A 22289-nucleotide genomic window follows, 5' to 3' on the forward strand; every position below is an offset into this window, starting at 1 on the left:
TGCCGGGCCATCAGAGCAGCGAGAGCGGCCGGCGTCTGAGTGACGTGCGGCCGCTCTGCTTAGTTGAGCGCCCGGAGGATGTCGGCGGCGTGTAGCGGTGCCGCATCAGAGCCGTGAGAGCGGCCGGCGTCTGAGTGACGTGCGGCCGCTCTGCTTAGTTGAGCGCCCGGAGGATGTCGGCGGCGTGTAGCGGTGCCGCATCAGAGCCGTGAGAGCGGCCGGCGTCTGAGTGACGTGCGGCCGCTCTGCTTAGTTGAGCGCCCGGAGGATGTCGGCGGCGTGTAGCGGTGCCGCATCAGAGCAGTGAGAGCGGCCGGCGTCTGAGTGACGTGCGGCCGCTCTGTTAGTTATAACACTCCCGTGCTCAGCGGCTATGGCATTCTACAGCTCACACACAGCAGGGCGGCAGCGTGAGCTGACCGCCCTGACACTCATACCTTGTGCTGCCTTCTCCTGGCTGTGACGAGCTTCTCTCTGCTCCGTTTCAGCCTCCAGCATCTCATCTTGGCTGCGTTGCAGCTGTAGATCTTTCCAGCTCTTTGTCTCCTTCTGGCTGTGACGGAGCTTCTTCCTGTAAGCTCCGTTCAGTTTGCCGGAGACAGTGGCTGCCTGTGGCTGTGAGGGTGCTCTTTGTGAGGACCGACACGCCATGCGCTTGCCTATAGCGCCTGTGGCTGTGAGGGTGCTCTTTGTGAGGACCGACACGCCATGCGCTTGCCTATAGCGCCTGTGGCTGTGAGGGTGCTCTTTGTGAGGACCGACACGCCATCCGCTGCCTTGCAGCGGCACCATCCCGGACCCATGTTTTTCAGAAACTGGGACGGGAAGTGTAAAAATTAAAAATAAAAATCTTCTGAAAAGTGGCCATTGCCACAAGCCGATGTTCATCTGTGAGCACCGAAAAAACACTGGCAAGGTACACTGAGGTACTTGGGGATATGGAGGGGGGGGAGAGTCCTGAATTTGAATATTCAGTGCCTTTGTTCGGCTACGCCCGTCCATATCCCAAGAGTACTCCAGTGACCCCTAGTGGATGATAAAGAAAGTATGTGCTGCCCTTAATATTTCTCACATTGCAGTACGATTGCATGTGTTTTTTTAAAACACATGCAATATAATGCACTGCGATGGACACCCGCCGGGAGCGGTCAGCGGTGACGTGCCCATCACGCTATTACCATGCGATCTATCGCATGATCGCAGGGTAATCACTTTGGTAGTTCAGGTGCGATGAAATTGCACCTGAACTGCCGGTGCGATGTCGCATCGCGCAATTGTATGGGCACCATAAGACAGACTAGTGCAATATCATATAGTGTGAATTAAAAAATAAATAAATACGGGGCCAACCTTCCAGGAGGGGACGTAACGTCACATAAGGAAACCAGGGCAGACAGCCCCTGATCTCTCACCACTAGCTCCTCCCCCTGCAGTCACACCGATCACTCCGGCTCCTCACGCTGACGGCGCCAATACCGGTTCCTCCCATGCCCCCAGGAAACAATGGTCCTCCTACCCCAGCACACCCCCCTCCCCATTACACAGTCCTGCAGCCAGTACTACAGGGCACAGGAGAGAAGCCAGAGAGCAGAGCGGCAGTCACGTAGGTTTAGATGTTTAATAGGAAATTACAATATTGCAGCACACCGGTACAGCCGGTCACACACCGCACTCTATTAACAAATCAGCCAATGAGGAGATCGCTGCGTCCCAGCAGGTTCCGGGAAGAACGCTTTCCATTCGTTACGGGTCACGGCGGTGGCGCAGGTTTACCTGAAAGTAAAAGATCACATTAGCAAACAAAAGAAAAACAAAAATCCTCCACAATAGACCGTAACACAGCCAAATCTGCGCATAAGACGATGCATTTACCATTCAGAAAAGGGGCAGATTGTGGGGTCTTACAGTCTAAAACAAAATACTAACCATCCATCTGCTCAGGCATTACAATGTAACAATAAGTGTCACAGTGTTATTCACTGACCTGCCAGAGGGATCCACTTCTACCCCATAAAGACAGTGTCCGGGATTTCTATAACCTCCCCCCGGAGGGGCAGAGAGAGGCCTCAAACCGTCCCAGGGCTGATCTAGCAGAGTCTACAGGAACGGACAGGGCTACCGCTAGCCGGGCCATGCTGGAAGACCTGCACGTGATGACGGGTAGGGGGCAATACGCACCTTGTATCCAGCCCAGTCTTCATCCGCCATACAGGAGACCGACGTTCCCTCTTCCTGACCTGACAATAATAATAATTTCTGTTACTGTAGAAAATAGGATTTTGGTGCTTACCAGGTAAATCCTTTTCTTTGAATCCATAGGGGGCACTGGAGTACTCTTGGGGATATGGGCGGCGTAGCAGAACAAAGGCACTGAATATTTAAATTTAGAACTCTCCACCCCTCCATATCCCTAGAGTACCTCAGTGTACGAACCCAGTGTTTTTACTGAGCGAACTACTATAGAGAGGTTGACAATGGAGAATTCCTATAACATAACGGACAACAACAAAGTTGACCCATAACGTTAGTGTCAACTAAACAGTTGACAGCATAACCGATAGACCTTTATAGTTTGAACCAATCGGTTAAAATGTGTTACCATAAGCTCCTTTGAGCTTAATACAAACCAGGTAAAACGTGTTACCCTAAGCTCCTCTGAGCTTAAAACAACCCAGGTAAAACTGCTCTGGGTGGGCGTCCAGTGCCCCCTATGGATTCAAAGAAAAGGATTTACCTGGTAAGTACCAAAATCCTATTTTCTTTTTCATCCACTAGGGGTCACTGGAGTACTCTTGGGACGTACCAAAGCTTCCCTCGTGGGCGGGAGAGCAGTTTGACACTTGTAACAGTAGGCAGCCAAAGCTAGATGCGGATGCCGCAACCATTCATAACGTGTAAACGTGCACAAACGTGGTGCACTGAAGGCTATGTAGCCGCTCCACGACCCGCTGGGTCTGACATTCCCACAGAACCTGTGGGATGAGCTATTACTGACGTAGGCGATTGTAACTTAGCCTTAAAGTAAGCCTGACTTGTAGTCATTATTATCCCACTGGATAATGTCTGCTGAGAAACTGGCTAACCCCAGTTGGCAGCATTATAGAGAACAAACAACGTATCCGTATCACGTACTGTAGACGTTCGGAACATATATAAACGCGTAATGCGTGTACCACATTCAGAATTCTAGAATGTGCTGTCAACACAGGAACCACTATTGGTTTATTGATGTGAAGAATAAGAAAGCGGAATTCGTCCGAAGATCTGCTTTGTCATGAGAAAACTCAAATACGGTGGCTTGGAATACAAGGCACCCAAATATGAAAACAAAACCCTTGCCGAAGCTAAGGCTAGAAGAAAAATGTTTTCCCAAGTGAGAAACTTAATCCCCATTTATTGTAAGGGTTCAAAATATGAAAACTGTAAGAAATCTGAACCCAACCTCAAGTCACCTGGCGCTGTAGGTGGGATAAATGGAGGCTGCACTTTGATGACACCTTGTAGAAAAGTGTGTACAGACGCAATAGAGTCAAACGTCTTTGAAAATAAGTTGACCACACAGATACCTGCACCCTCAGTGCAGATAAACGCAGTTTTCCATCCCACCCCTTTTAACAGAATACGGGTAACTTGAAGGATGATGTCGGAAACTTCCGAGCTTTACCACCTATGTAAGCACACCAAATTTTGTAATAATGAGCTGCCTTAAGCGGCTTACTAGCTCGTAACATGGTTGGTATAACCGATACTGTAATGCCCTATTTCTTTTCTTAAGAGGGCGGTCTGAACCCTCACCCCGTCAACCGCAGCTGCGGTACATAGGTAATAGGTACATAGGTAACTATGGGTAAAAGAACGTTCCCTGTTGTAACAGGCTGGACGTATTATGAGCGGGCCAAGATCGTGTGCAAGTATTCCTTGGAGATTCGAGAAGCAAGCTCTCCGAAACCCATGAGATATCACTAGTATGACTGTGACGAACTGTCTTATGATCCGTTTTGGCAACGGAGAGAGCAGCGGAAAATGGTGGAGCCAGATACACGAGGCTGAATGACCACACGAATGTGAGAGACTCCACCGCCACTGCCCTTGTGATCTGTTGTTTTGTACACATACTGAGCTTTTGTAATTGTGACGAGATGCCATCATGTATACCTGAGGGTAACCCCCTTCTGTGGACTCACATATGAAACACCTCTGGATTTAATGTCCAGTTTTCAGGATCTAAATCCTGACGGGTGAGATCATCTGTCTAACAGATGTCCACTCACGGAATGAACCCCGTTGACATTATCACATAATGGTGTTCTGGGCAATTGAGGATTCGAGTTACCTGCCGCATTGCCATGCGGCTTCTTGGTTCTCCCTGGTTGTTGTGTATGCAACTCCCGTTGCGTTGTCTGACTGTTGGTCAGACTGAAAGCGAAGCATGTAGTGCATTGTAAAATGCACGGAGTTCCAGGACATTTATCGACAGCAATCTGTCGTGATCCGTTTCAGAACCTCTGTCGCTGATCTTTTTTAACTACAACTCCTGAACCTCTGAGACTCTCGTCCAGATTATATACACCCTCGCCCCTCTGTGGGAAACGCGAGTGAAGGCCGGCGAACTAAATCGCTTTGAAACACATCATTATTCTTAACAGGCGAATACAGCAATGTACCGCTAGTGCGCGTGTTTTGCACTAATTACTAGATGTACATTTGTTCTTGCTGGTGTAGTAGGTAAATGTCTTCGATTTACCGTATTTATAATCTTACCTAGGAATTGACGTCGTTTAGACGGAATTAGATGCGATTATTCTTGAACTTGATCTGCCACCGCAGTATACATTAGTAGCGCAAGTTAAAGGAACTTTGTTGAGACAGAGTTCTTATGAGCAGATCGTCTAAGTATGGAACGATTGTCACTGGCAGGTCTCTGAGATGAGCCATCATCACCAACATCACTTTGGTAAATACCCGAGGCGTTGACAAGAAGCCAAATGGTAGACCTGAAATGGTTAATGGTTGTGGCGATTTGCAAACGCTAGAACCTGTGATGACCAAACCGGAATGGGTAAATACGCATTGTGAAGATCAAGTGAAATTATGCAATTTTGTGGCTCCAATATGCAAATACTAACCGCAGAAAATCCATTTTCAAACTGCATTAAGTGACTTGCTGATTGAGACTGCGACGGAGCTGTCTGGTTTTGTTACCCCAAACAGAGGGGAATAAGTAACCCTGACTCTGTTGGTGTACTACTGCCTGGTTATAAAGACAGCTGAAAACTAGCAGAGACTAAATGGCAACCTGCCAAACCGTTCGACAGAGGCAGTCTTATCCTTTAATCTGTAAATAGCTGAGACATCCATGAGTTGATGTCTGGAACCCCCGCAAATGTAACGTGTAAAGACGCGCTTCCACATTGGAAAATGGAGATGGCCTAAGAGGTCATCAAGCCACTGGCTTGCTGACTGTAGCATCCTGTCGTTACAAGGCGTGACTGTTTTGTACCACCGCCTTGAAAACACTGAAGTCTAAAGGGATTAAACGCCAGCACAAGTATTTCCGTTTTGATACTGGATGCGGTAATGGCTGAATATCAAATTTAGGACCAAACAAGCTCTGGCCTTGTCGTGCTGAAACTAGCGACGATGAAAAGTGAGAATCGAAGTAACCGGCGTTAGCAGAAGCTTTACAGATATACTCTGCAGCTTCTTTTAACAGTTTATTGTTTCCATACATAGTCTAGTGACCCAAATGTATCTTGGGTCTTTATAATGTTTGACACAGACGCATTTACCAATGGCGGATCGCGTCATTTTGGAAACGATTAAATAGTGGTTAGAGTCTACTTAGTCTCTGTAAAAACGTAGACATCGACTCACTGGGCCGCACTATCTGAGTGCTGGACTAATGTACCCTTCTCACTCGTAGTTATCGGTGTGAGATTTGACATAGAATCGTGCATTAAATTATAAGACCAGTTAAATAAACACCCTGGTACCCAAAGGGAAATTGGCCCTTTGGAAAGACTGTCCTTCGTTAGTGCTGGTGGAGTAACTTCCGAGACTCCGTTACCGCTCTTTTAATTTGAATTGCCAATGCAATTTTTAGTCTGCGCTAGAACCTTACTCGCTATGCAGACAGACACCACAATAGTCAACGGACAGACACTTGCACGACTTATTGAAGTTATTATCATATATATATTTTATTGCTGAAAAGCATATTTATATGAAACTCATGGTTGTTTCTCTCAACGGAAATCTGTAGTAAAAAGCGAAAGCTTTATTCGATCTGAAGAGAAACCAGAGTATTCTTTATGTGAAAAGCAATTCACATGGGCATGTGAAACCCGAACCAAATTCCCACTAACACCCCTGCGCCTCTGGTGGCTTAGAGATGTAGGGCAGGAATGTTCCAGAATTACAAACTGGAAAAACAACAGGAAGCATGTTAAAATGGCCCCTTTGCCATGCTGACTGTGATAATCACCGAACAAGTTACAATTGTTCAGTGTTAATATAGCCTCTTATACAGTATAATCACAGTATGGGTACAACACATGCTCTATGAATAAATATATACTGCCATTACTGAATATTCTCAAGATAAGCTGTTTATTCTATTCATTACCTCTCTTTTTTAACTAATTCTAGATACATTAATGCCTCGCATGGTACCTCTATTGTGATTATGAGGGCCTGTTTTTAGCACACATCTGTCTTTTATTACATGCCTTTTTTCTAAATATTTTTATGGTTTACTTTTAAACGAAAAATCTTTTTTAGAAAAATACGCATTTTATATATATCGTCATGTGTGTCTAAAAGTATATATTTTATTTAATTGACTACGTTCGTTACAAATAAATCCCGCTTTTTGCTTTTAAATTTTTATCTCTAGCTTTATACTTTTATCACCGGTGGTCGCTCTGATCTTATCCACTTTTTCTAAATTCCTTTTATTCTACACACGTACAAGTGTAGGTTTTATTTAAGATTGAGCAGACGCCCCATAAAGAAAGGGGAGTGATATCGCAGAGTGTAAATATTTTATAAGGGAATATAATAGACATACTGTGAAAAACTATCTCTACTACTTTTTTGGCGCTGTCAGTTTACCCCATATACATACATACATATATATATACACATATATATATATATATATATATATATATATATAGGCTCAATAGCCTATGATAATTACAGACATTAATATATATATATGCTCAATAGGCTATTATACAGCATTAATATAGGCTCAATAGCCTATTTGATAATTACAGATATTAATATATAGGCTCAATAGCCTATTATACAGTGATCATCACAGATATTAATATATATATAGGCTCAATAGCCTATTATACATGATAATCATTAATATTCTGATATCACAGGACAGGTTATAATACATGTCTGCATTATTTACTGTCACCTCTGGCTGCATATATAACTGCTGTTTATATATGTATTTTACATACCCTTTCAGCAGTGAGTCGCCCGATTCCACCGCCCCCCTTCCCCCCTGTAACACTGTGTCTTCTCAGGAACAGCCGGGAAGACTTGCAGGGAGGCTGGCATCTGCGGTGCTGGGCGGTCGGACGGAGCAGCGGCCCGTTGTCACCCTGCTAACGCTGTTAGTGAGCGTCTGCGGGTGGATGTTGTCGGCCGGACGGAGCGGCTGGGACGGGCGGACGTAGCGCTGCCGTCTGGAGCGAGTCTCAGACGTAGCGGCTGGGCGCTGTGGCGGGCGGTGCGTGGAAGCGGCATTCACTGTGACCCACCTAGCGGGGCGGCAGCCTGCGCTGACCGCCCCGTTCCCCAGCTTACCTTCCTCCTATTCAAGGCTGCGACGGGGCTTCTCTGTGTAAGCTCCGTCCAGCTTTCAAGTCATCTTGTTCCTGGCTGCGACGGGGCTTCTTTCTGTAAGCTCCGTCCAGCTTTTTCCTGGCTGTGACGGGGCTTCTTCTGTAAGCTCCGTCCAGCTCGTCTTTGATAACTTCTTGCTGGCTGTGACGGGGCTTCTTTATGTAAGCTCCGTCCAGCTCTTTGATCATTTCTTCCTGGCTGTGACGGGGCTTCTTTCTGTAAGCTCCGTCCAGCTGTTGCAGGAGACAGTGGCTGCCTGTGGCTGTGAGGGTGCTCTTTGTGAGGACCGACACGCCATGCGCTGCCTTGCAGCGGCACCATCCCGGACCCATGTTTTTCCAGAAACTGGGAAGGGATGTGCTAAGTGTAAAATTAAAAATTAAAAAAAAAATCAAAATGAAAAATTAATAAATCTTCCATCCAAGTGTGGGAATCCCACAAGCCGGTCAGTGCTTTGAGCACAGAAAAAACACTGGGTTCGTACACTGAGGTACTCTAGGGATATGGAGGGGTGGAGAGTTCTAAATTTAAATATTCAGTGCCTTTGTTCTGCTACGCCGCCCATATCCCCAAGAGTACTCCAGTGACCCCTAGTGGATGAAAAAGAAAAGTATTTGCAGCATCTGGAAAACAGAGAGACAGATTCTGACTATACGCTTGTCTGCCCCGGTGTCTACAATAGTCTGATCGGATCATATACACAACACAGACCTAATGAAGTGTGATGTGCAGCGCTGGTTACAGGGAGACTGCGCAGGTCGCCAGCGGAGATTACACCGCATCACGCCCAAAGCTCCACTGCACAATTACCGACCATCCAGAGCTATTTATTCCTCCATCGGTGTCTGGGATTTCTATAACCTCCCCCCGGAGGGGCAGAGAGAGGCCTCAAACCGTCCCAGGGCTGATCTAGCAGAGTCTACAGGAACGGACAGGGCTACTGCTAGCCGGGCCATGCTGGAAGACCTGCACGTGAAGATGGGGGCACATAGGAGACGAGGGGGTAATACGCACCTTGTATCCAGCTCAGTCTTCATCCAGCACCGGGGAAACAGAAGCTCCATGTCCTGTAGGCGATAGACACATTATAAATGTATTTCACAATCATCCGTCATCGGTTTTACATCATCAGAATGGAGTGTAGCGAATGCACAAACACCAATCACTTTACACTCCCACCCGGCGTTATACACAGAGCCATTACAGTGCGTCACAGCGAGACTCTGCTGCAGAGCTTACACTCTGCCTGTCTGGCTCCAGACGCTTCTCCGAAAGAGACGCAAAGACAAGACGCAGTCTCCTAGAGCCGCCGTAACTGAGGTAACCCAAGTACTGGGAACAGCCAGGAGGTAATCGCGTCTTGTGTTTCATATTATCAGTACTGTTATTGTCCTATAAGATACGGGATGTAGCCGGAATACTGTATATTACGTAACACACAGCTCTATATAGACCCTTACCTGTGCCAGAAGCCTACGTTCCCCCGCTCCCTAAGGGGTGTGCGATATTACTGACATATTCCCAGACAGTGCCCTATATACCGATATGTGCAATACAGACTGAGTCCACCCCCAGGTGCCAACACACAGCGGATACACCGACGCCACCACCCACCGTATACCATCAGGTATTGCTCCCGTTTCCCCCAGCCTGGATAACAGCCTTTAAGGAGTCACATACAAGGGTTATTAGGGAGATTAGGTCACAGCTAGCAAAACCCCTCTACTTGATTTTCCATAGTTCAATTAGATCAGGCATGGTACCAAAGGGTTGGCGCATAGCTGAGGTAGTGCCAACAAAAATCAATCCTGGTAACTATAGACCAGTTAGTATAACCTCTATAGTGGGTAAAATATTAGAAGGTATTTTGAGGGATAGCATAGGGGGATTACCTACAGGCTACTAAGTTTATAAGCAAAAGTCAGCATGGGTTTGTAAGGGACAGATCATGTCAGACCAACATAATTAACTTCTACGAGGAAGTGAGCGAGAATCTAGATCAGGGAAAAGCAGTGGATGTGGTGTATTTAGATTTTGCAAAAGCCTTCGATACAGTGCCTCACAGGAGACTGATCAACAAATTAAGGGAACTAGGCCTAGGATATACTGTTTGTACTATGGATAGGTAATTGGCTGGATAACAGAGTACAACGAGTAGTGGTCAATGGGATGTTCTCCAGCTTGGCACCAGTAGTCAGCGGAATACCACCAAGGTTCTGTACTTAGCCCGCTACTGTTCAATGTATTTATTAATGATCTAGGAATAGACCTGGAAAGCAGTTTCAATCTTTGCAGATGATACTAAACTGTGTAAGGGAATTAATTTAGAAATAGATGTGGAGTCCTTACAGTATGACTTATTTAAACTTGAAACCTGGGCGTCTAAATGGGGAAAGAGGTTCAATATAAACAAATGCAAAGTTATGCATTTTGGGACAAAAAACACAAATGCATTGTACACTCTAAATGGGGAAAATATAGGGGTAACTATGGTGGAAAAAGATTTGGGGGTGCTCATAGATAATAGGTTTAATAATAGTACACAAAGTCAAAGTGCAGCAAAGAAGGCAAGTAAAGTGCTTGCGTGCATTAAACGGGGCATTGAGACAAGGGACGAGGATGTAATCCTGCCGCTGTATAAGGCATTGGTACGTCCGCACCTGGAATATTGTGTTCAGTTCTGGGCACCGTATTATAATAAAAATTAAAAAAAAAGATAGCGGGAAACTAGAAAGAGTTCAAAGGTGAGCTACTAAACTGATTAAAGGGTTAGAAACACTGTATTATGAGAAGAGGCTTGCTAGGTTACATATGTATACACTAGAAAAGAGGAGACATTATTAATATCTTCAAATATATAAAGGGTCATTACAAGGAGCTAGCAGCAGATTTGTTTATTAAAAGAACTCTGTATAGGACGCGTGGGCACTCGCTGAGGCTGGAGGAGAGAAAATTCCATACACAACGTAGGAAAGGGTTCTTCACAGTAAGGGCAATAAAGATTTGGAACTCCCTGCCGGAGAAGGTAATAATGGCAGACTCTGTAAATGCATTTAAAAGCGGATTGGACAAATTTCTAACTGGAAAAAGATCCAGGGCTACAGCATTTAGCAGAGTGAGATTATATATCTGGGAGTGGTAAGAATCATAGCTGTCAACTGGTTCTAAACCATTACTTCAGTAGGCGCATTATAATATGAACAGAGTAACACAGAATACAGGTTGAACCCGATGGGCATTTTGCCTCTTTTCAACCTCACCGACTATGTAACTAGAGGAAGAAGCTAGAACATTTACACGCGTCTAATTCATAAAATCCTCCCGTCACCCACTGAGAAAAGTCACCCACAGCCGGGGCATGTATTCCTCTATCAGTGTCTGGGATTTCTATAACCTCCCCCCGGAGGGGCAGAGAGAGGCCTCAAACCGTCCCAGGGCTGATCTAGCAGAGTCTACAGGAACGGACAGGGCTACCGCTAGCCGGGCCATGCTGGAAGACCTGCACGTGGTGACGGGTAGGGGGAAGAGGGGAATACGCACCTTATATCCAAGCCCAGTCTTCATCCACCACATGGGAGACTGAAGTTCCCTCTTCCTGACCTGACAATAATAATTTCTGTTACTGTAGAAAAGTATTTGCAGCATCTGGAACACGGCGGAGACAGATTCTGACTATACGCTTGTCTGCCCCGGTGTCTACAATAGTCAGTGATCGGGTCATATACACAACACAGAGACCTAATGACGCGTGATGTGCAGCGCTGGTTACAGGGAGACTGCGCAGGTCACCAGCGGAGATTACACCGCCCTGCGCCCAATGCTCCAACGCACAATTACGGACCATCCAGAGATATTTATTCCTCTATCAGTGTCTGGGATTTCTATAACCTCCCCCCGGAGGGGCAGAGAGAGGCCTTAAACCGTCCCAGGGCTGATCTAGCAGAGTCTACAGGAACGGACAGGGCTACTGCTAGTCGGGCCATGCTGGAAGACCTGCACGTGGTGACGGGGGCACATAGAAGACGAGGGGAATACGCACCTTATATCCAGCCCAGTCTTCATCCAGCACCGGGGAAACAGAAGCTCCGTGTCCTGTAGGCGATAGACACATTATAAACGTCTTTCACAATCATCCGTCACAGGTTTTACATCATCAGAATGGAGTATTAGCGAATGCACAAAGGCCAATCACGTTACACTCCCACCCGGCGTTATACACGGAGCCATGACAGTGCGTCACAGCGAGACTCTGCTGCAGAGCTTACACTCTGCCTGTCTGGCTCCAGACGCTCCTCCGAAAGACGCAAAGACAAAACGCAGTGTCCTAGAGCCGCCGTAACGGACGTAACCCAGGTACAAGCCGCCCTCTGTGCCGGGAACAGCCAGGAGACCGATCTGGGCAGGAGGTAATCGCATCTTGTGTTTCATATTATCAGTACTGTTATTGTCCTATAAGATACGGATGTAGCCGGAATACTGTATATTACGTAACACACGGCTCTATATAAACCCTTACCTGTGCCAGAAGCCTATGTTCCCCCGCTCCCTATGGGGTGTGCGATATTACTGACCGATATTCCCGGACAGTGCCCTATATACTGATAAGTGCAATACAGACACTGATTCCACCCCCAGGTGCCAACACACAGCGGATACACTGACGCCACCGCTCACCCTGTACCATCAGGTATTGCTCCAGTTTCCCCCAGCCTGGGTTACAGCCTTTACAGAGACACTAGAGGAAGAAGCCATAACATTTACACGGGTCTCACTCATAAAATCCTCCCGTCACCCACTGAGAAAAGTCACCCACACCCGGGGCATGTATTCCTCTATCAGTGTCTGGGATTTCTATAACCTCCCCCCGGAGGGGCAGAGAGAGGCCTCAAACCGTCCCAGGGCTGATCTAGCAGAGTCTACAGGAGCGGACAGGGCTACCGCTAGCCGGGCCATGCTGGAAGACCTGCACGTGGTGACGGGTAGGGGGACGAGGGGAATACGCACCTTATATCCAGCCCAGTCTTCATCCGCCATACAGGAGACTGACGTTCCCTCTTCCTGACCTGACAATAATAATAATAATTTCTGTTACTGTAGAAAAGTATTTGCAGCATCTGGAACACGGTAGACACAGATTCTGACTATACGCTTGTCTGCCCCAGTGTCTACAATAGTCAGTGATCGGGTCATATACACAACACAGAGACCTAATGACGCGTGATGTGCAGCGCTGGTTACAGGGAGACTGCGCAGGTCACCAGCGGAGATTACACCGCCCTGCGCCCAAAGCTCCAACGCACAATTACCGACCATCCAGAGATATTTATTCCTCTCTCAGTATCTGGGATTTCTATAACCTCCCCCCGGAGGGGCAGAGAGAGGCCTCAAACCGTCCCAGGGCTGATCTAGCAGAGTCTACAGGAACGGACAGGGCTACTGCTAGCCGGGCCATGCTGGAAGACCTGCAATACGCGCGCCGCGTCGTTACTCGGACACAGTAGGCTGAACCCAGCGCCCATACACAACTGACAACATTAAGGGGCCATTCATCTAACACCCACTCCACTCTGACAGAAACAGCAGATTCTGCACGGCCCAAGTATTCCTGCAATTTACCAAACGTGTGAACGCGAGAGTTATCTCCTGCCACGTAACGCAGGATACCTCACCCCCCATTATCTGTATGTAAATGTTACATCTTCCAATGGCCGCACATGCGCAGCGAGTAACCCAGTGCGGCATAAACCAGTGGCTCCCAAACACAGTCCTCAATGCACTGCAACAGGCCAGGTTTTAGGGATTGCGCGCAGATAGTATAATCAGAAGATTGATAAATAGCCGCAGATGTTAACCGCTATGTGAAATGATACGTTTCGTGGCCACCGCTGCCACCAATAATAATCGGGCCTCTAGCCCTCCATACTATTCATCAACCAGCCAGACAGCATTTATCTCCTATAAAGCTCATTTCCATTAGGGCGGAATAAGGCCGGCTGGGGGCGCAGCAACTACTAGTAACTATGCCGGGGAGGGCTCGTCCCTCTGGGAGATTACATTTGGGGACAGAAGTGATTATATATACACATTTCTTCAAGCAATGCAGGTGTATAATTAAAGGACAATTGTGCACAACAGAGCTTCGAACGCAGCCACACTCAGTGCATAAAATACAGGTGAAACTCAGAAAATTAGAATATCGTACAAAAATGGGATTTTGGTACTTACCAGATAAATCCTTTTCTTTGAATCCACAGGGGGCACTGGAGTACTCTTGGGATATGGACGGGGCATTAGCAGGGATAGGCACATTTAAATATTTAAATTAGTAACCCTCCTCCCCCCTCCATACTCCCAAGATGCCTCAGTGTTTTTTTTACTGAGCCGAACTGGAGCGACAGAGAGGATGAGGAACAATGGAGAATTACATATAACGTTTATAAGAAACTAACAACTAGAAAGTTGACACAACAGATAACAATCACTTTAACATTTAAACAAGTCGGTGAGAATGTGTTACCATAAGATCTACTGAACTTACCACAAGACAGGTGACACTGCTCTAGGTGGGCGTCCAGTACCCCTACCTTTGGATCTCTAGTTCTGGACACATACTGGGGAGTTTGATGATTTTGGCGAGATGCCATTAGATCCACCTGTGGATAACCCCACCGCTGGACCAATATCTGGAACACCTCTGGATGTAAAGCCCATTCTCCTGGATGAAAGTCCTGACGGCTGAGATAATCCGCCTCCCAGTTGTCCACTCCTGGAATAAACACTGCCGACAATATCAACAACTTCTCGCAAGGCCATGCGACTTCGAGTCCCTCCTTGTTCATTGATTTATGCGACTGCCGTCGCGTTGTCTGGCTGAACCTGAACAGTCTGGGACCGGAGCATGTGAACTGCCTGTTGCAGAGCGTTGTAAATTGCCCCGAGTTCCAGGACATTTATTGACAGTAATCTTTCTCGGTCTGACCCTAAACCTGACAATGTATGACCGCTGCTCCCCAACCTCAGACTTGCATCTGTCATCAGAACTACCTAATTCCAGACTCCGAACCTTTTTCCCGCTGTGAGATTGTGTATGTGGAGCCACCAGAGTAGAGATACTCTGGCCCTCAGAGACAACCGCACCATCTGATGAACTTGTAGATGAGACCCTCACCATTATGCGAGAAGATCCAGTTGAAATCTTCCGAACTGGAGCGCTTCGAAAGCCGCCACCATCTTTCCTAACAGTCGAATCCACAAATGCACCAAGACTGTGCGTGGTTTGAGCACTAACTGTACCAGATGACGAATACTTTGTGCTTTCTCTTCTGGCAGGTAAGTTCATTGATCCAACGTATCCAGAATCATTCCTAGGAATTGAAGTCTTTGAGACGGAACCAGGCTTGATTTTATTTATTTATTTTTTCAAGATGACAATGCAGCCGTACTGACCTAGTACATTGTACGTTAGCAACGCATGTTGGAGTATTTGTGGAGACGGAGCTTTGATGAGTAGATCGTCTAAGTACAGAACAATTATCACTCCCAGGGATCCGAGATGAGCTATCATCACAGACATCACCTTTGTGAATACCCGAGGTGCTGATGAGAGGCCAAACGGTAGAGCCTGAAATGGATAATGGTTTTGTTGTACTGCAAACCTTAAAGTACACCTGATGTGGTGGTCAAATTGGAATGTTTAAGTACGCATCCTTGAGATCCAGCGCAATCATGAATTCCTGTGGCCCTAAACCTGCAATCACTAAACGCACGGATTCCATATTGAATCTGAAGTTAGTGACGTACTGATTGAGCCCCTTTAGGTTCAATATCGGTCTGCAGAATTGCCCTCTTGTCTCCTGACACCGGCAGCCCTATCTTGAAAAACCGCATTGGCGGTAGGCAATCGAACTCTATTTTGTAACCTTTGAACATTAAAATGCGGATCCACCCATCTGTGGATGTCTGAAACCACGCCAAGTGAAACGTTTGAAGGCGTGCTCCAACAACGGACGATCCGAGATGGGCTGGGAGCCCGTCATGCCACTGGCCCGTCAGCGGTCTGTGTGTCCTGACGACGGTTAGTGGTTTCTTGAAGACCACTTCTACTCTGTATGGTTGTTCCTCTAGCACGGCCTCGAAAGGACTGAGGTCTAAACGATTTGAACGCTGGTCCAGAGTATTTCCGTCGAGGTACCTGTGCAGGCAATGGTAGGAAAACAGAATTTCCCCTCTGTATGGTTGTTCCTCTAGCAAGGCCTCGAAAGGACTGAGGTCTAAAAGATTTGAACGCTGGTCCAGTGTATTCTCTTTTAGGGACTGGTGTGGGCAACGGTAGGAAAACAGACTTTCCCTCAGCAGCCTGAGAAATCCATTTGTCCAATTCAGGATCAAATAACCTAACGCCATTATAAGGCAACGCTTCTATTGCTCGTTTCAACTCAGCCTTGACTTGCCAAGAATGCAACCAAAGCGCCCGTCGGGCCGCAATCAGTGAAGCTGAAATCCGAGAACTAACCAGTCTGACATCAATAGAAGCCATACCTAAATACTCCGCCGCTTCACAAATATGATCAGTAAGATGTATAAGCTGGTCTCTGGAAAGACCCCGTTGTAGGCCTAACTTGAGCTGTTCTGCCCATACCATTACAGCCTTGTTAACCCAAATTCCAACTAAACCAAGTCTAATCAACACCCCTGCTGCTGTATACATGGACTTTAGCATAGCTTCTATCCTACGCTCCGACGGGTCTTTAAGCTTCATTGCAGCTGGGACTGGAAGGGTTAACTTCTTTGCAAGTTTTGAAACTGAGAAATCCACTGGTGGCGGATTTTCCCATGTACTTGTCATAGACTCTGGGAACGGGTAGTTAGACAGAAACCGCTTTGGCATAGAAAACAGTTTATCTGGATTTTTCCATGCTTCCGTCAACTGCTTATTCAGATAATCTGAATAAGGAAAACACACAGTCACCCTTTGTTTTTTAGCAAATAAAACATCATCCTTTGTCAGAGGCTCCTCTGTCTCAGTGAAATTTAGTACCTGGCAAACTGCCCTGATGAGATTATCAATGCCCGGGCTATCAGTGACCTCACTATCTGACTCTTGTCCCAATTCACCTTCCTCCTCTTCCTCCAGAGATACCAGGTCTGGCATTGAATCGTCAGAATGCAACACCGATGAAACCGGTAAAGTATGAGACAAATGAGGACTACCTTTAGGAATCGAACTATATATGGACCTTTGTAAACCCTGCAAGGTTCTAGAAATATCCTGAGCCCACTCTGGCTGCTCAGACGGTATTAACCTAGAGTCAGATTTAGCCGCCTCACGGTCTTTTCGTGCAGCCGCCAACTCTGACTTCAAATCAGCCATCACACCTACGATCATCGCTCAAGGAGGATCAGGGCAGACATCCATAATTGGACCCGTATTTGCAAGACACACTGTGCAAGTGGAAGTTCCATCACGTAACACATTTTCACAGATATCACAGACAAGCTGCTTTTTTGATTTGGCATTAGCTTTACTCATCATGCACACAGACAGATAGTACAACAGTGAAACACAAGTCTGCACGACTCAGTAAAAATCTTTTCAAAGAAGTGTGTATAAAACCGAGTGCACTACACTTGGTACACACGAAGTTCTTTAAACATGTGCTTCACTACATTTCCTACTAACACCCCTGCTCCCTCTGGTGGCCGTGTGTTGTAGGATCGACACCAAATTCCTGTAGGAAGAAGCAGGAAGTCATTAGAAAATGGCGTTCACACCGCGTGCTTTAGCTTTTCTAACATATATACATTAGACTTTACGTAAAACTTATAAACCTGCGCTCCACTTTCCTAGGCTAAATAGCCTGTATTAACCCTCTGGCCACCTCCCCTTATTGCGGGGACTTGCTGTACTTATGACGCCTTAATAGCCTGTAATGTACTAGGGACCTTAATACTGTCGCCCACCGCTGTAGTGCAAGTAATCTGCGTTCCTTGAAAAGTTACTGCGGCTGCGAGCTGTGCGGACGGCCGGCAGCGAGATCTCCCCCTGAGCCATGAGCACACTCTGGCTGATGAGGGGAGCGGTGACGGCGGCCCGCGGCAGCAGCTGGAGCTGTCCACGGGCGAAATCATGTCCTCCTCTTCCGGGGTGCGGGCCGCGGCAGCAGTGAGGGCTGCCTGCGGCTGTCAGGAAAGCGGTGACAAGCACCGAGAGGCGGGCGCCCGGCGGCGTGGCTGGGGGGTGTGCTGTATATTAATCTGCACACATGGCGGGTGATGCAGCATGAGCTGCCCGCCCCGCTCCTCTGTAAGAACTGGTTACCCCCTCGCAATGGAGCGGCGGCAGTGTAAGCTGCCCCCCCCCCCCTCACCTCAGTACAATGTGGAGGCTCTGACGGGGCTTCTGTACAAGCGCTGCCCAGCTCCCTGCAGCTAAGGCTGGTTTAGGTCTATGGCGGAAGCTCCCCTGCTGCGATGTGCTATATGGAGCTATAGGATGTGGCTTTTTATTCTCATCTGTTTTGTAAGTGCAATCTGTAGATGACATTTTATGTTACACAAAGATAATTTTGCACTATGTCCTGCGTCTCCCTCCTTCCATAAACATCTAGTAGAAGGGGAGATTTATATCTTACTGATAATCCGCTGCATGTCATGCGGTGACGTCTATGCCCTGGACTCGCTATCCTGAGCGCTGCACAATAACGGTGATTATTGTGTTCTACGATGACACCATTGTCTATTATCCACCTTTCTCTTTCTTGGAATTTGGTGTTGTGAGACCCCCTGCCTCAGTACATAGCTTCTGTATGATAGAACTGTCTTCAAGCACCAAATCAGTCTGTTTATATTTTGACCTTTTGTTCTAGGAATTGTGAGTATATATTATCAGTACATATAAGTCGCGTCTGTAGGTGGGAGGAAAGCGGTGATACCAGAACTCACATCTATATAGACGGAGACGCCGGTGGTGCAATGTACAGATACTCCATTAGGTGGTTATATACAGTATAAGATCACATACCCCATATACACCGTGTCCTCACCCTGCACTTCTGGCTCAGCCGCAGGTCACAGTCCCTGGAAAACAGACATATTAATGTAAAGATACAGACCCCCAGTAACAGCACAGGCCCCGACAGTGACCCCCCCAGTAACAGCACGGGCCCCACCAGGGACCACCCCCCCAATAACAGCACGGGCCCCACCAGGGACCACCCCCCCCCAGTAACAGCACGGGCCCAGCCAGGGACCCCCCAGTAACAGTACGGGCCCCACCAGGGACCACCCCCCCAATAACAGCACGGGCCCCACCACGGACCACCCCCCCAATAACAGCACGGGACCCACAAGGGACCACCCCCCCCAGTAACAGCACGGGCCCCACCAGTAACAGCACGGGCCCCACCAGGGACCCCCAGTAACAGCACGGGCCCCACCAGGGACCACCCCCCCAGTAACAGCACGGGCCCCGCCAGGGACCGACCGACCGACCGACCGACCGACCCTCCCCCCCTAATAACAGCACGTGCACACGATGCCTCCTACCTCCGCCAGCAGCAGCACATGGATGATGGAGGAAGTGAGCAGCAGCCGCCGCCTCCTCCCCTCCCCGGCCGCCTCCATGTGTCCCCGGGTACCGGCTCCTGCACGCTGCCTGTCCCCCGCTGTACCGGGGGCTCGCTGTGCCCGGGGACGATTATTACACCGATCTGTGTGATCCGATCATTACACTGACCGAGGGGAGAGGTGAGAGGAGCCGTACGGTGAGGAGACTCCCCCCGCCGCCGCCGGGAGATGGTTCCGTCTGAGGACGAGGCTGCGGTGCTCTCAGTGTACAGCAGGGGGCGCACATGTATATACCGCCCACATGTATATACCACACTGTAACTGTGTATAACCCCCACATGTATATACCGCTGCACCTGTGTATAACCCCCACATGTATATACCACTGCACCTGTATATAACACCCACATGTATATACCGCTGCACCTGTGTATAACCCCCACATGTATATACCGCTGCACCTGTGTATAACCCCCACATGTATATACCGCTGCACCTGTGTAGAACACCCACATGTATATACCGCTGCACCTGTGTATAACCCCCACATGTATATACCACTGTAACTGTGTATAACCCCCACATGTATATACCGCTGCACCTGTGTATAACCCCCACATGTATATACCGCTGCACCTGTGTATAACGCCCACATGTATATACCGCTGCACCTGTGTATAACGCCCACATGTATATACCACTGTAACTGTGTATAACCCCCACATGTATATACCGCTGCACCTGTGTATAACCCCCACATGTATATACCGCTGCACCTGTGTATAACACCCACATGTATACACCGCTGCACCTGTGTATAACACCCACATGTATATACTGCTGCACCTGTGTATAACGCCCACATGTATATACCACTGTAACTGTGTATAACCCCCACATGTATATACCGCTGCACCTGTGTATAACGCCCACATGTATATACCGCTGCACCTGTGTATAATGCCCACATGTATATACCGCTGCACCTGTGTATAATGCCCACATGTATATACCGCTGCACCTGTGTATAACCCCCACATGTATATACCGCTGCACCTGTGTATAACGTCCACATGTATATACCGCTGCACCTGTGTATAACGCCCACATGTATATACCGCTGCACCTGTGTATAACCCCCACATGTATATACCGCTGCACCTGTGTATAACGTCCACATGTATATACCGCTGCACCTGTGTATAATGCCCACATGTATATACCGCTGCACCTGTGTATAACCCCACATGTATATACCGCTGTAACTGTGTATAATACCCACATGTATATACCGCTGCACCTGTGTATAACCCCCACATGTATATACCGCTGCACCTGTGTATAATGCCCACATGTATATACCGCTGCAACTGTGTATAATACCCACATGTATATACCGCTGCACCTGTGTATAACCCCCACATGTATATACCGCTGCACCTGTGTATAATGCCCACATGTATATACCGATGCACCTGTGTATAACCCCACATGTATATACCGCTGCACCTGTGTATGACCCCCACATCTATACCGCTGCACCTGTGTATAATGCCCACATGTATGTACCGCTGCACCTGTGTATAATGCCCACATGTATATAACGCCCACATGTATATACCACTGCACCTGTTTATAATGCCCACATGTATATAACGCCCACATGTATATACCACTGCACCTGTGTATAACCCCACATGTATATAACGCCCCCATGTATATACCACTGCACCTGTGTATAACCCCACATGTATATACCACTGCACCTGTGTATAATGCTCACATGTATATACCGCTGCACCCGTGTATAATTCCCACATGTATATACCGCTGCACCTGTGTATAATGCCCACATGTATATACCGCTGCACCTGTGTATAATGCCCACATGTATATACCGCTGCACCCGTGTATAATTCCCACATGTATATACTGCTGCACCTGTGTATAACCCCACATGTATATACCGCTGCACCTGTGTATAATGCCCACATGTATATACCGCTGCACCCGTGTATAATTCCCACATGTATATACCGCTGCACCTGTGTATAATGCCCACATGTATATACCGCTGCACCCGTGTATAATTCCCACATGTATATACTGCTGCACCTGTGTATAATGCCCACATGTATATACCGCTGCACCCGTGTATAATTCCCACATGTATATACCGCTGCACCCGTGTATAATTCCCACATGTATATACTGCTGCACCTGTGTATAATGCCCACATGTATATACCGCTGCACCCGTGTATAATTACCACATGTATATACTGCTGCACCTGTGTATAATGCCTACATGTATATACCGCTGCACCTGTGTATAATGCCCACATGTATATACCGCTGCACCTGTGTATAATGCCCACATGTATATACTGCTGCACCTGTGTATAATGCCCACATGTATATACTGCTGCACCTGTGTATAATGCCCACATGAACCCTCAGGCTCATATATTGTTTGTAAATCTGGCACTGGAACTAGCCAGTGCTTCCCGATCCATTTACCTTACCGCACATCACTGCATTATAACCCTGAGGTGCCCAAATATATGTCCCAAGTACTTAAAGACCCAGGGGTGCCTAAGTGTACTGCATGCCCCCAGAACCCAAGACTGCCCAAACTGGGTACTGCAGCCAGTACTTTCCAGCCTCACATTCCAATCACTTCTGTAATCCCGGCTGTCCTGTGTGACCCCACTACCTGCAATGCTGATGTACCTGTGTCTCTGTGTCCTGCAGCCAGTACTGTCCAGCATCATATCCCAATCTCTGTTGCCCTGTGTGACCCCACTACCTGCAATGCTGCTGTACCTGTGTCTCTGTGTCCTGCAGCCAGTACTGTCC

At 47.6% G+C, this 22289-nt stretch overlaps 1 protein-coding gene and 7 non-coding genes across 23 annotated transcripts; all 8 read right to left on the bottom strand.

Annotated features, from left to right (window-relative positions):
- Positions 1–1604: 1604 nt before the first annotated feature.
- Positions 1605–19655, bottom strand: LOC134928644 (uncharacterized). 16 transcript variants are annotated; one of them, XR_010177961.1, is made up of 9 exons: positions 19601–19655; positions 18887–18942; positions 14092–17594; positions 12871–12929; positions 11906–11958; positions 11407–11466; positions 8881–8933; positions 2179–2237; positions 1605–1773 (listed from the first exon to the last, which is right to left on the bottom strand). XR_010177961.1 is itself a non-coding variant. In XM_063924590.1 (7 exons), exons 1-6 carry the CDS (start codon positions 19428–19430, stop codon positions 2198–2200), a joined length of 282 nt encoding a protein of 93 aa, XP_063780660.1. In that variant the 5' UTR covers positions 19431–19594; the 3' UTR covers positions 1605–1773; positions 2179–2197. The 16 variants fall into 16 exon arrangements, 1 of the variants encoding a protein (XP_063780660.1); XR_010177969.1 differs by lacking the exon at positions 19601–19655 and adding an exon at positions 19411–19594 and having other exon boundaries at positions 14092–14136; positions 18909–18942; XR_010177962.1 differs by lacking the exon at positions 19601–19655 and adding an exon at positions 19411–19594 and having other exon boundaries at positions 18909–18942.
- Positions 2018–2150, bottom strand: LOC134931367 (small nucleolar RNA SNORA9). The gene has a single exon (XR_010179119.1). It is a non-coding gene; the product is annotated as a small nucleolar RNA SNORA9 (small nucleolar RNA).
- On the bottom strand, positions 6186–6306 carry LOC134931309 (U5 spliceosomal RNA). The gene has a single exon (XR_010179089.1). It is a non-coding gene; the product is annotated as a U5 spliceosomal RNA (small nuclear RNA).
- Positions 8706–8838, bottom strand: LOC134931366 (small nucleolar RNA SNORA9). The gene has a single exon (XR_010179118.1). It is a non-coding gene; the product is annotated as a small nucleolar RNA SNORA9 (small nucleolar RNA).
- On the bottom strand, positions 11239–11371 carry LOC134931365 (small nucleolar RNA SNORA9). The gene has a single exon (XR_010179117.1). It is a non-coding gene; the product is annotated as a small nucleolar RNA SNORA9 (small nucleolar RNA).
- LOC134931369 (small nucleolar RNA SNORA9) lies at positions 11733–11865 on the bottom strand. The gene has a single exon (XR_010179121.1). It is a non-coding gene; the product is annotated as a small nucleolar RNA SNORA9 (small nucleolar RNA).
- On the bottom strand, positions 12703–12835 carry LOC134931368 (small nucleolar RNA SNORA9). The gene has a single exon (XR_010179120.1). It is a non-coding gene; the product is annotated as a small nucleolar RNA SNORA9 (small nucleolar RNA).
- LOC134931364 (small nucleolar RNA SNORA9) lies at positions 13202–13334 on the bottom strand. The gene has a single exon (XR_010179116.1). It is a non-coding gene; the product is annotated as a small nucleolar RNA SNORA9 (small nucleolar RNA).
- Positions 19656–22289: the final 2634 nt, after the last annotated feature.

The sequence above is a fragment of the Pseudophryne corroboree genome, chromosome 5 (genome assembly GCF_028390025.1).
Source record: "Pseudophryne corroboree isolate aPseCor3 chromosome 5, aPseCor3.hap2, whole genome shotgun sequence".
Taxonomy (NCBI): domain Eukaryota; kingdom Metazoa; phylum Chordata; class Amphibia; order Anura; family Myobatrachidae; genus Pseudophryne; species Pseudophryne corroboree.

Coding starts and splice junctions, on each gene's coding strand:
- LOC134928644 (XM_063924590.1), bottom strand. CDS start 19,430: ATGTGCTGCTGCTGGCGGAG. Junction 11,959..18,886: donor GAGGACACGGTGTATATGGG/GTATGTGATCTT, acceptor TATCGCCTACAG/GACACGGAGCTTCTGTTTCC. Junction 11,467..11,905: donor AAGACTGGGCTGGATATAAG/GTGCGTATTCCC, acceptor TATTATTGTCAG/GTCAGGAAGAGGGAACTTCA.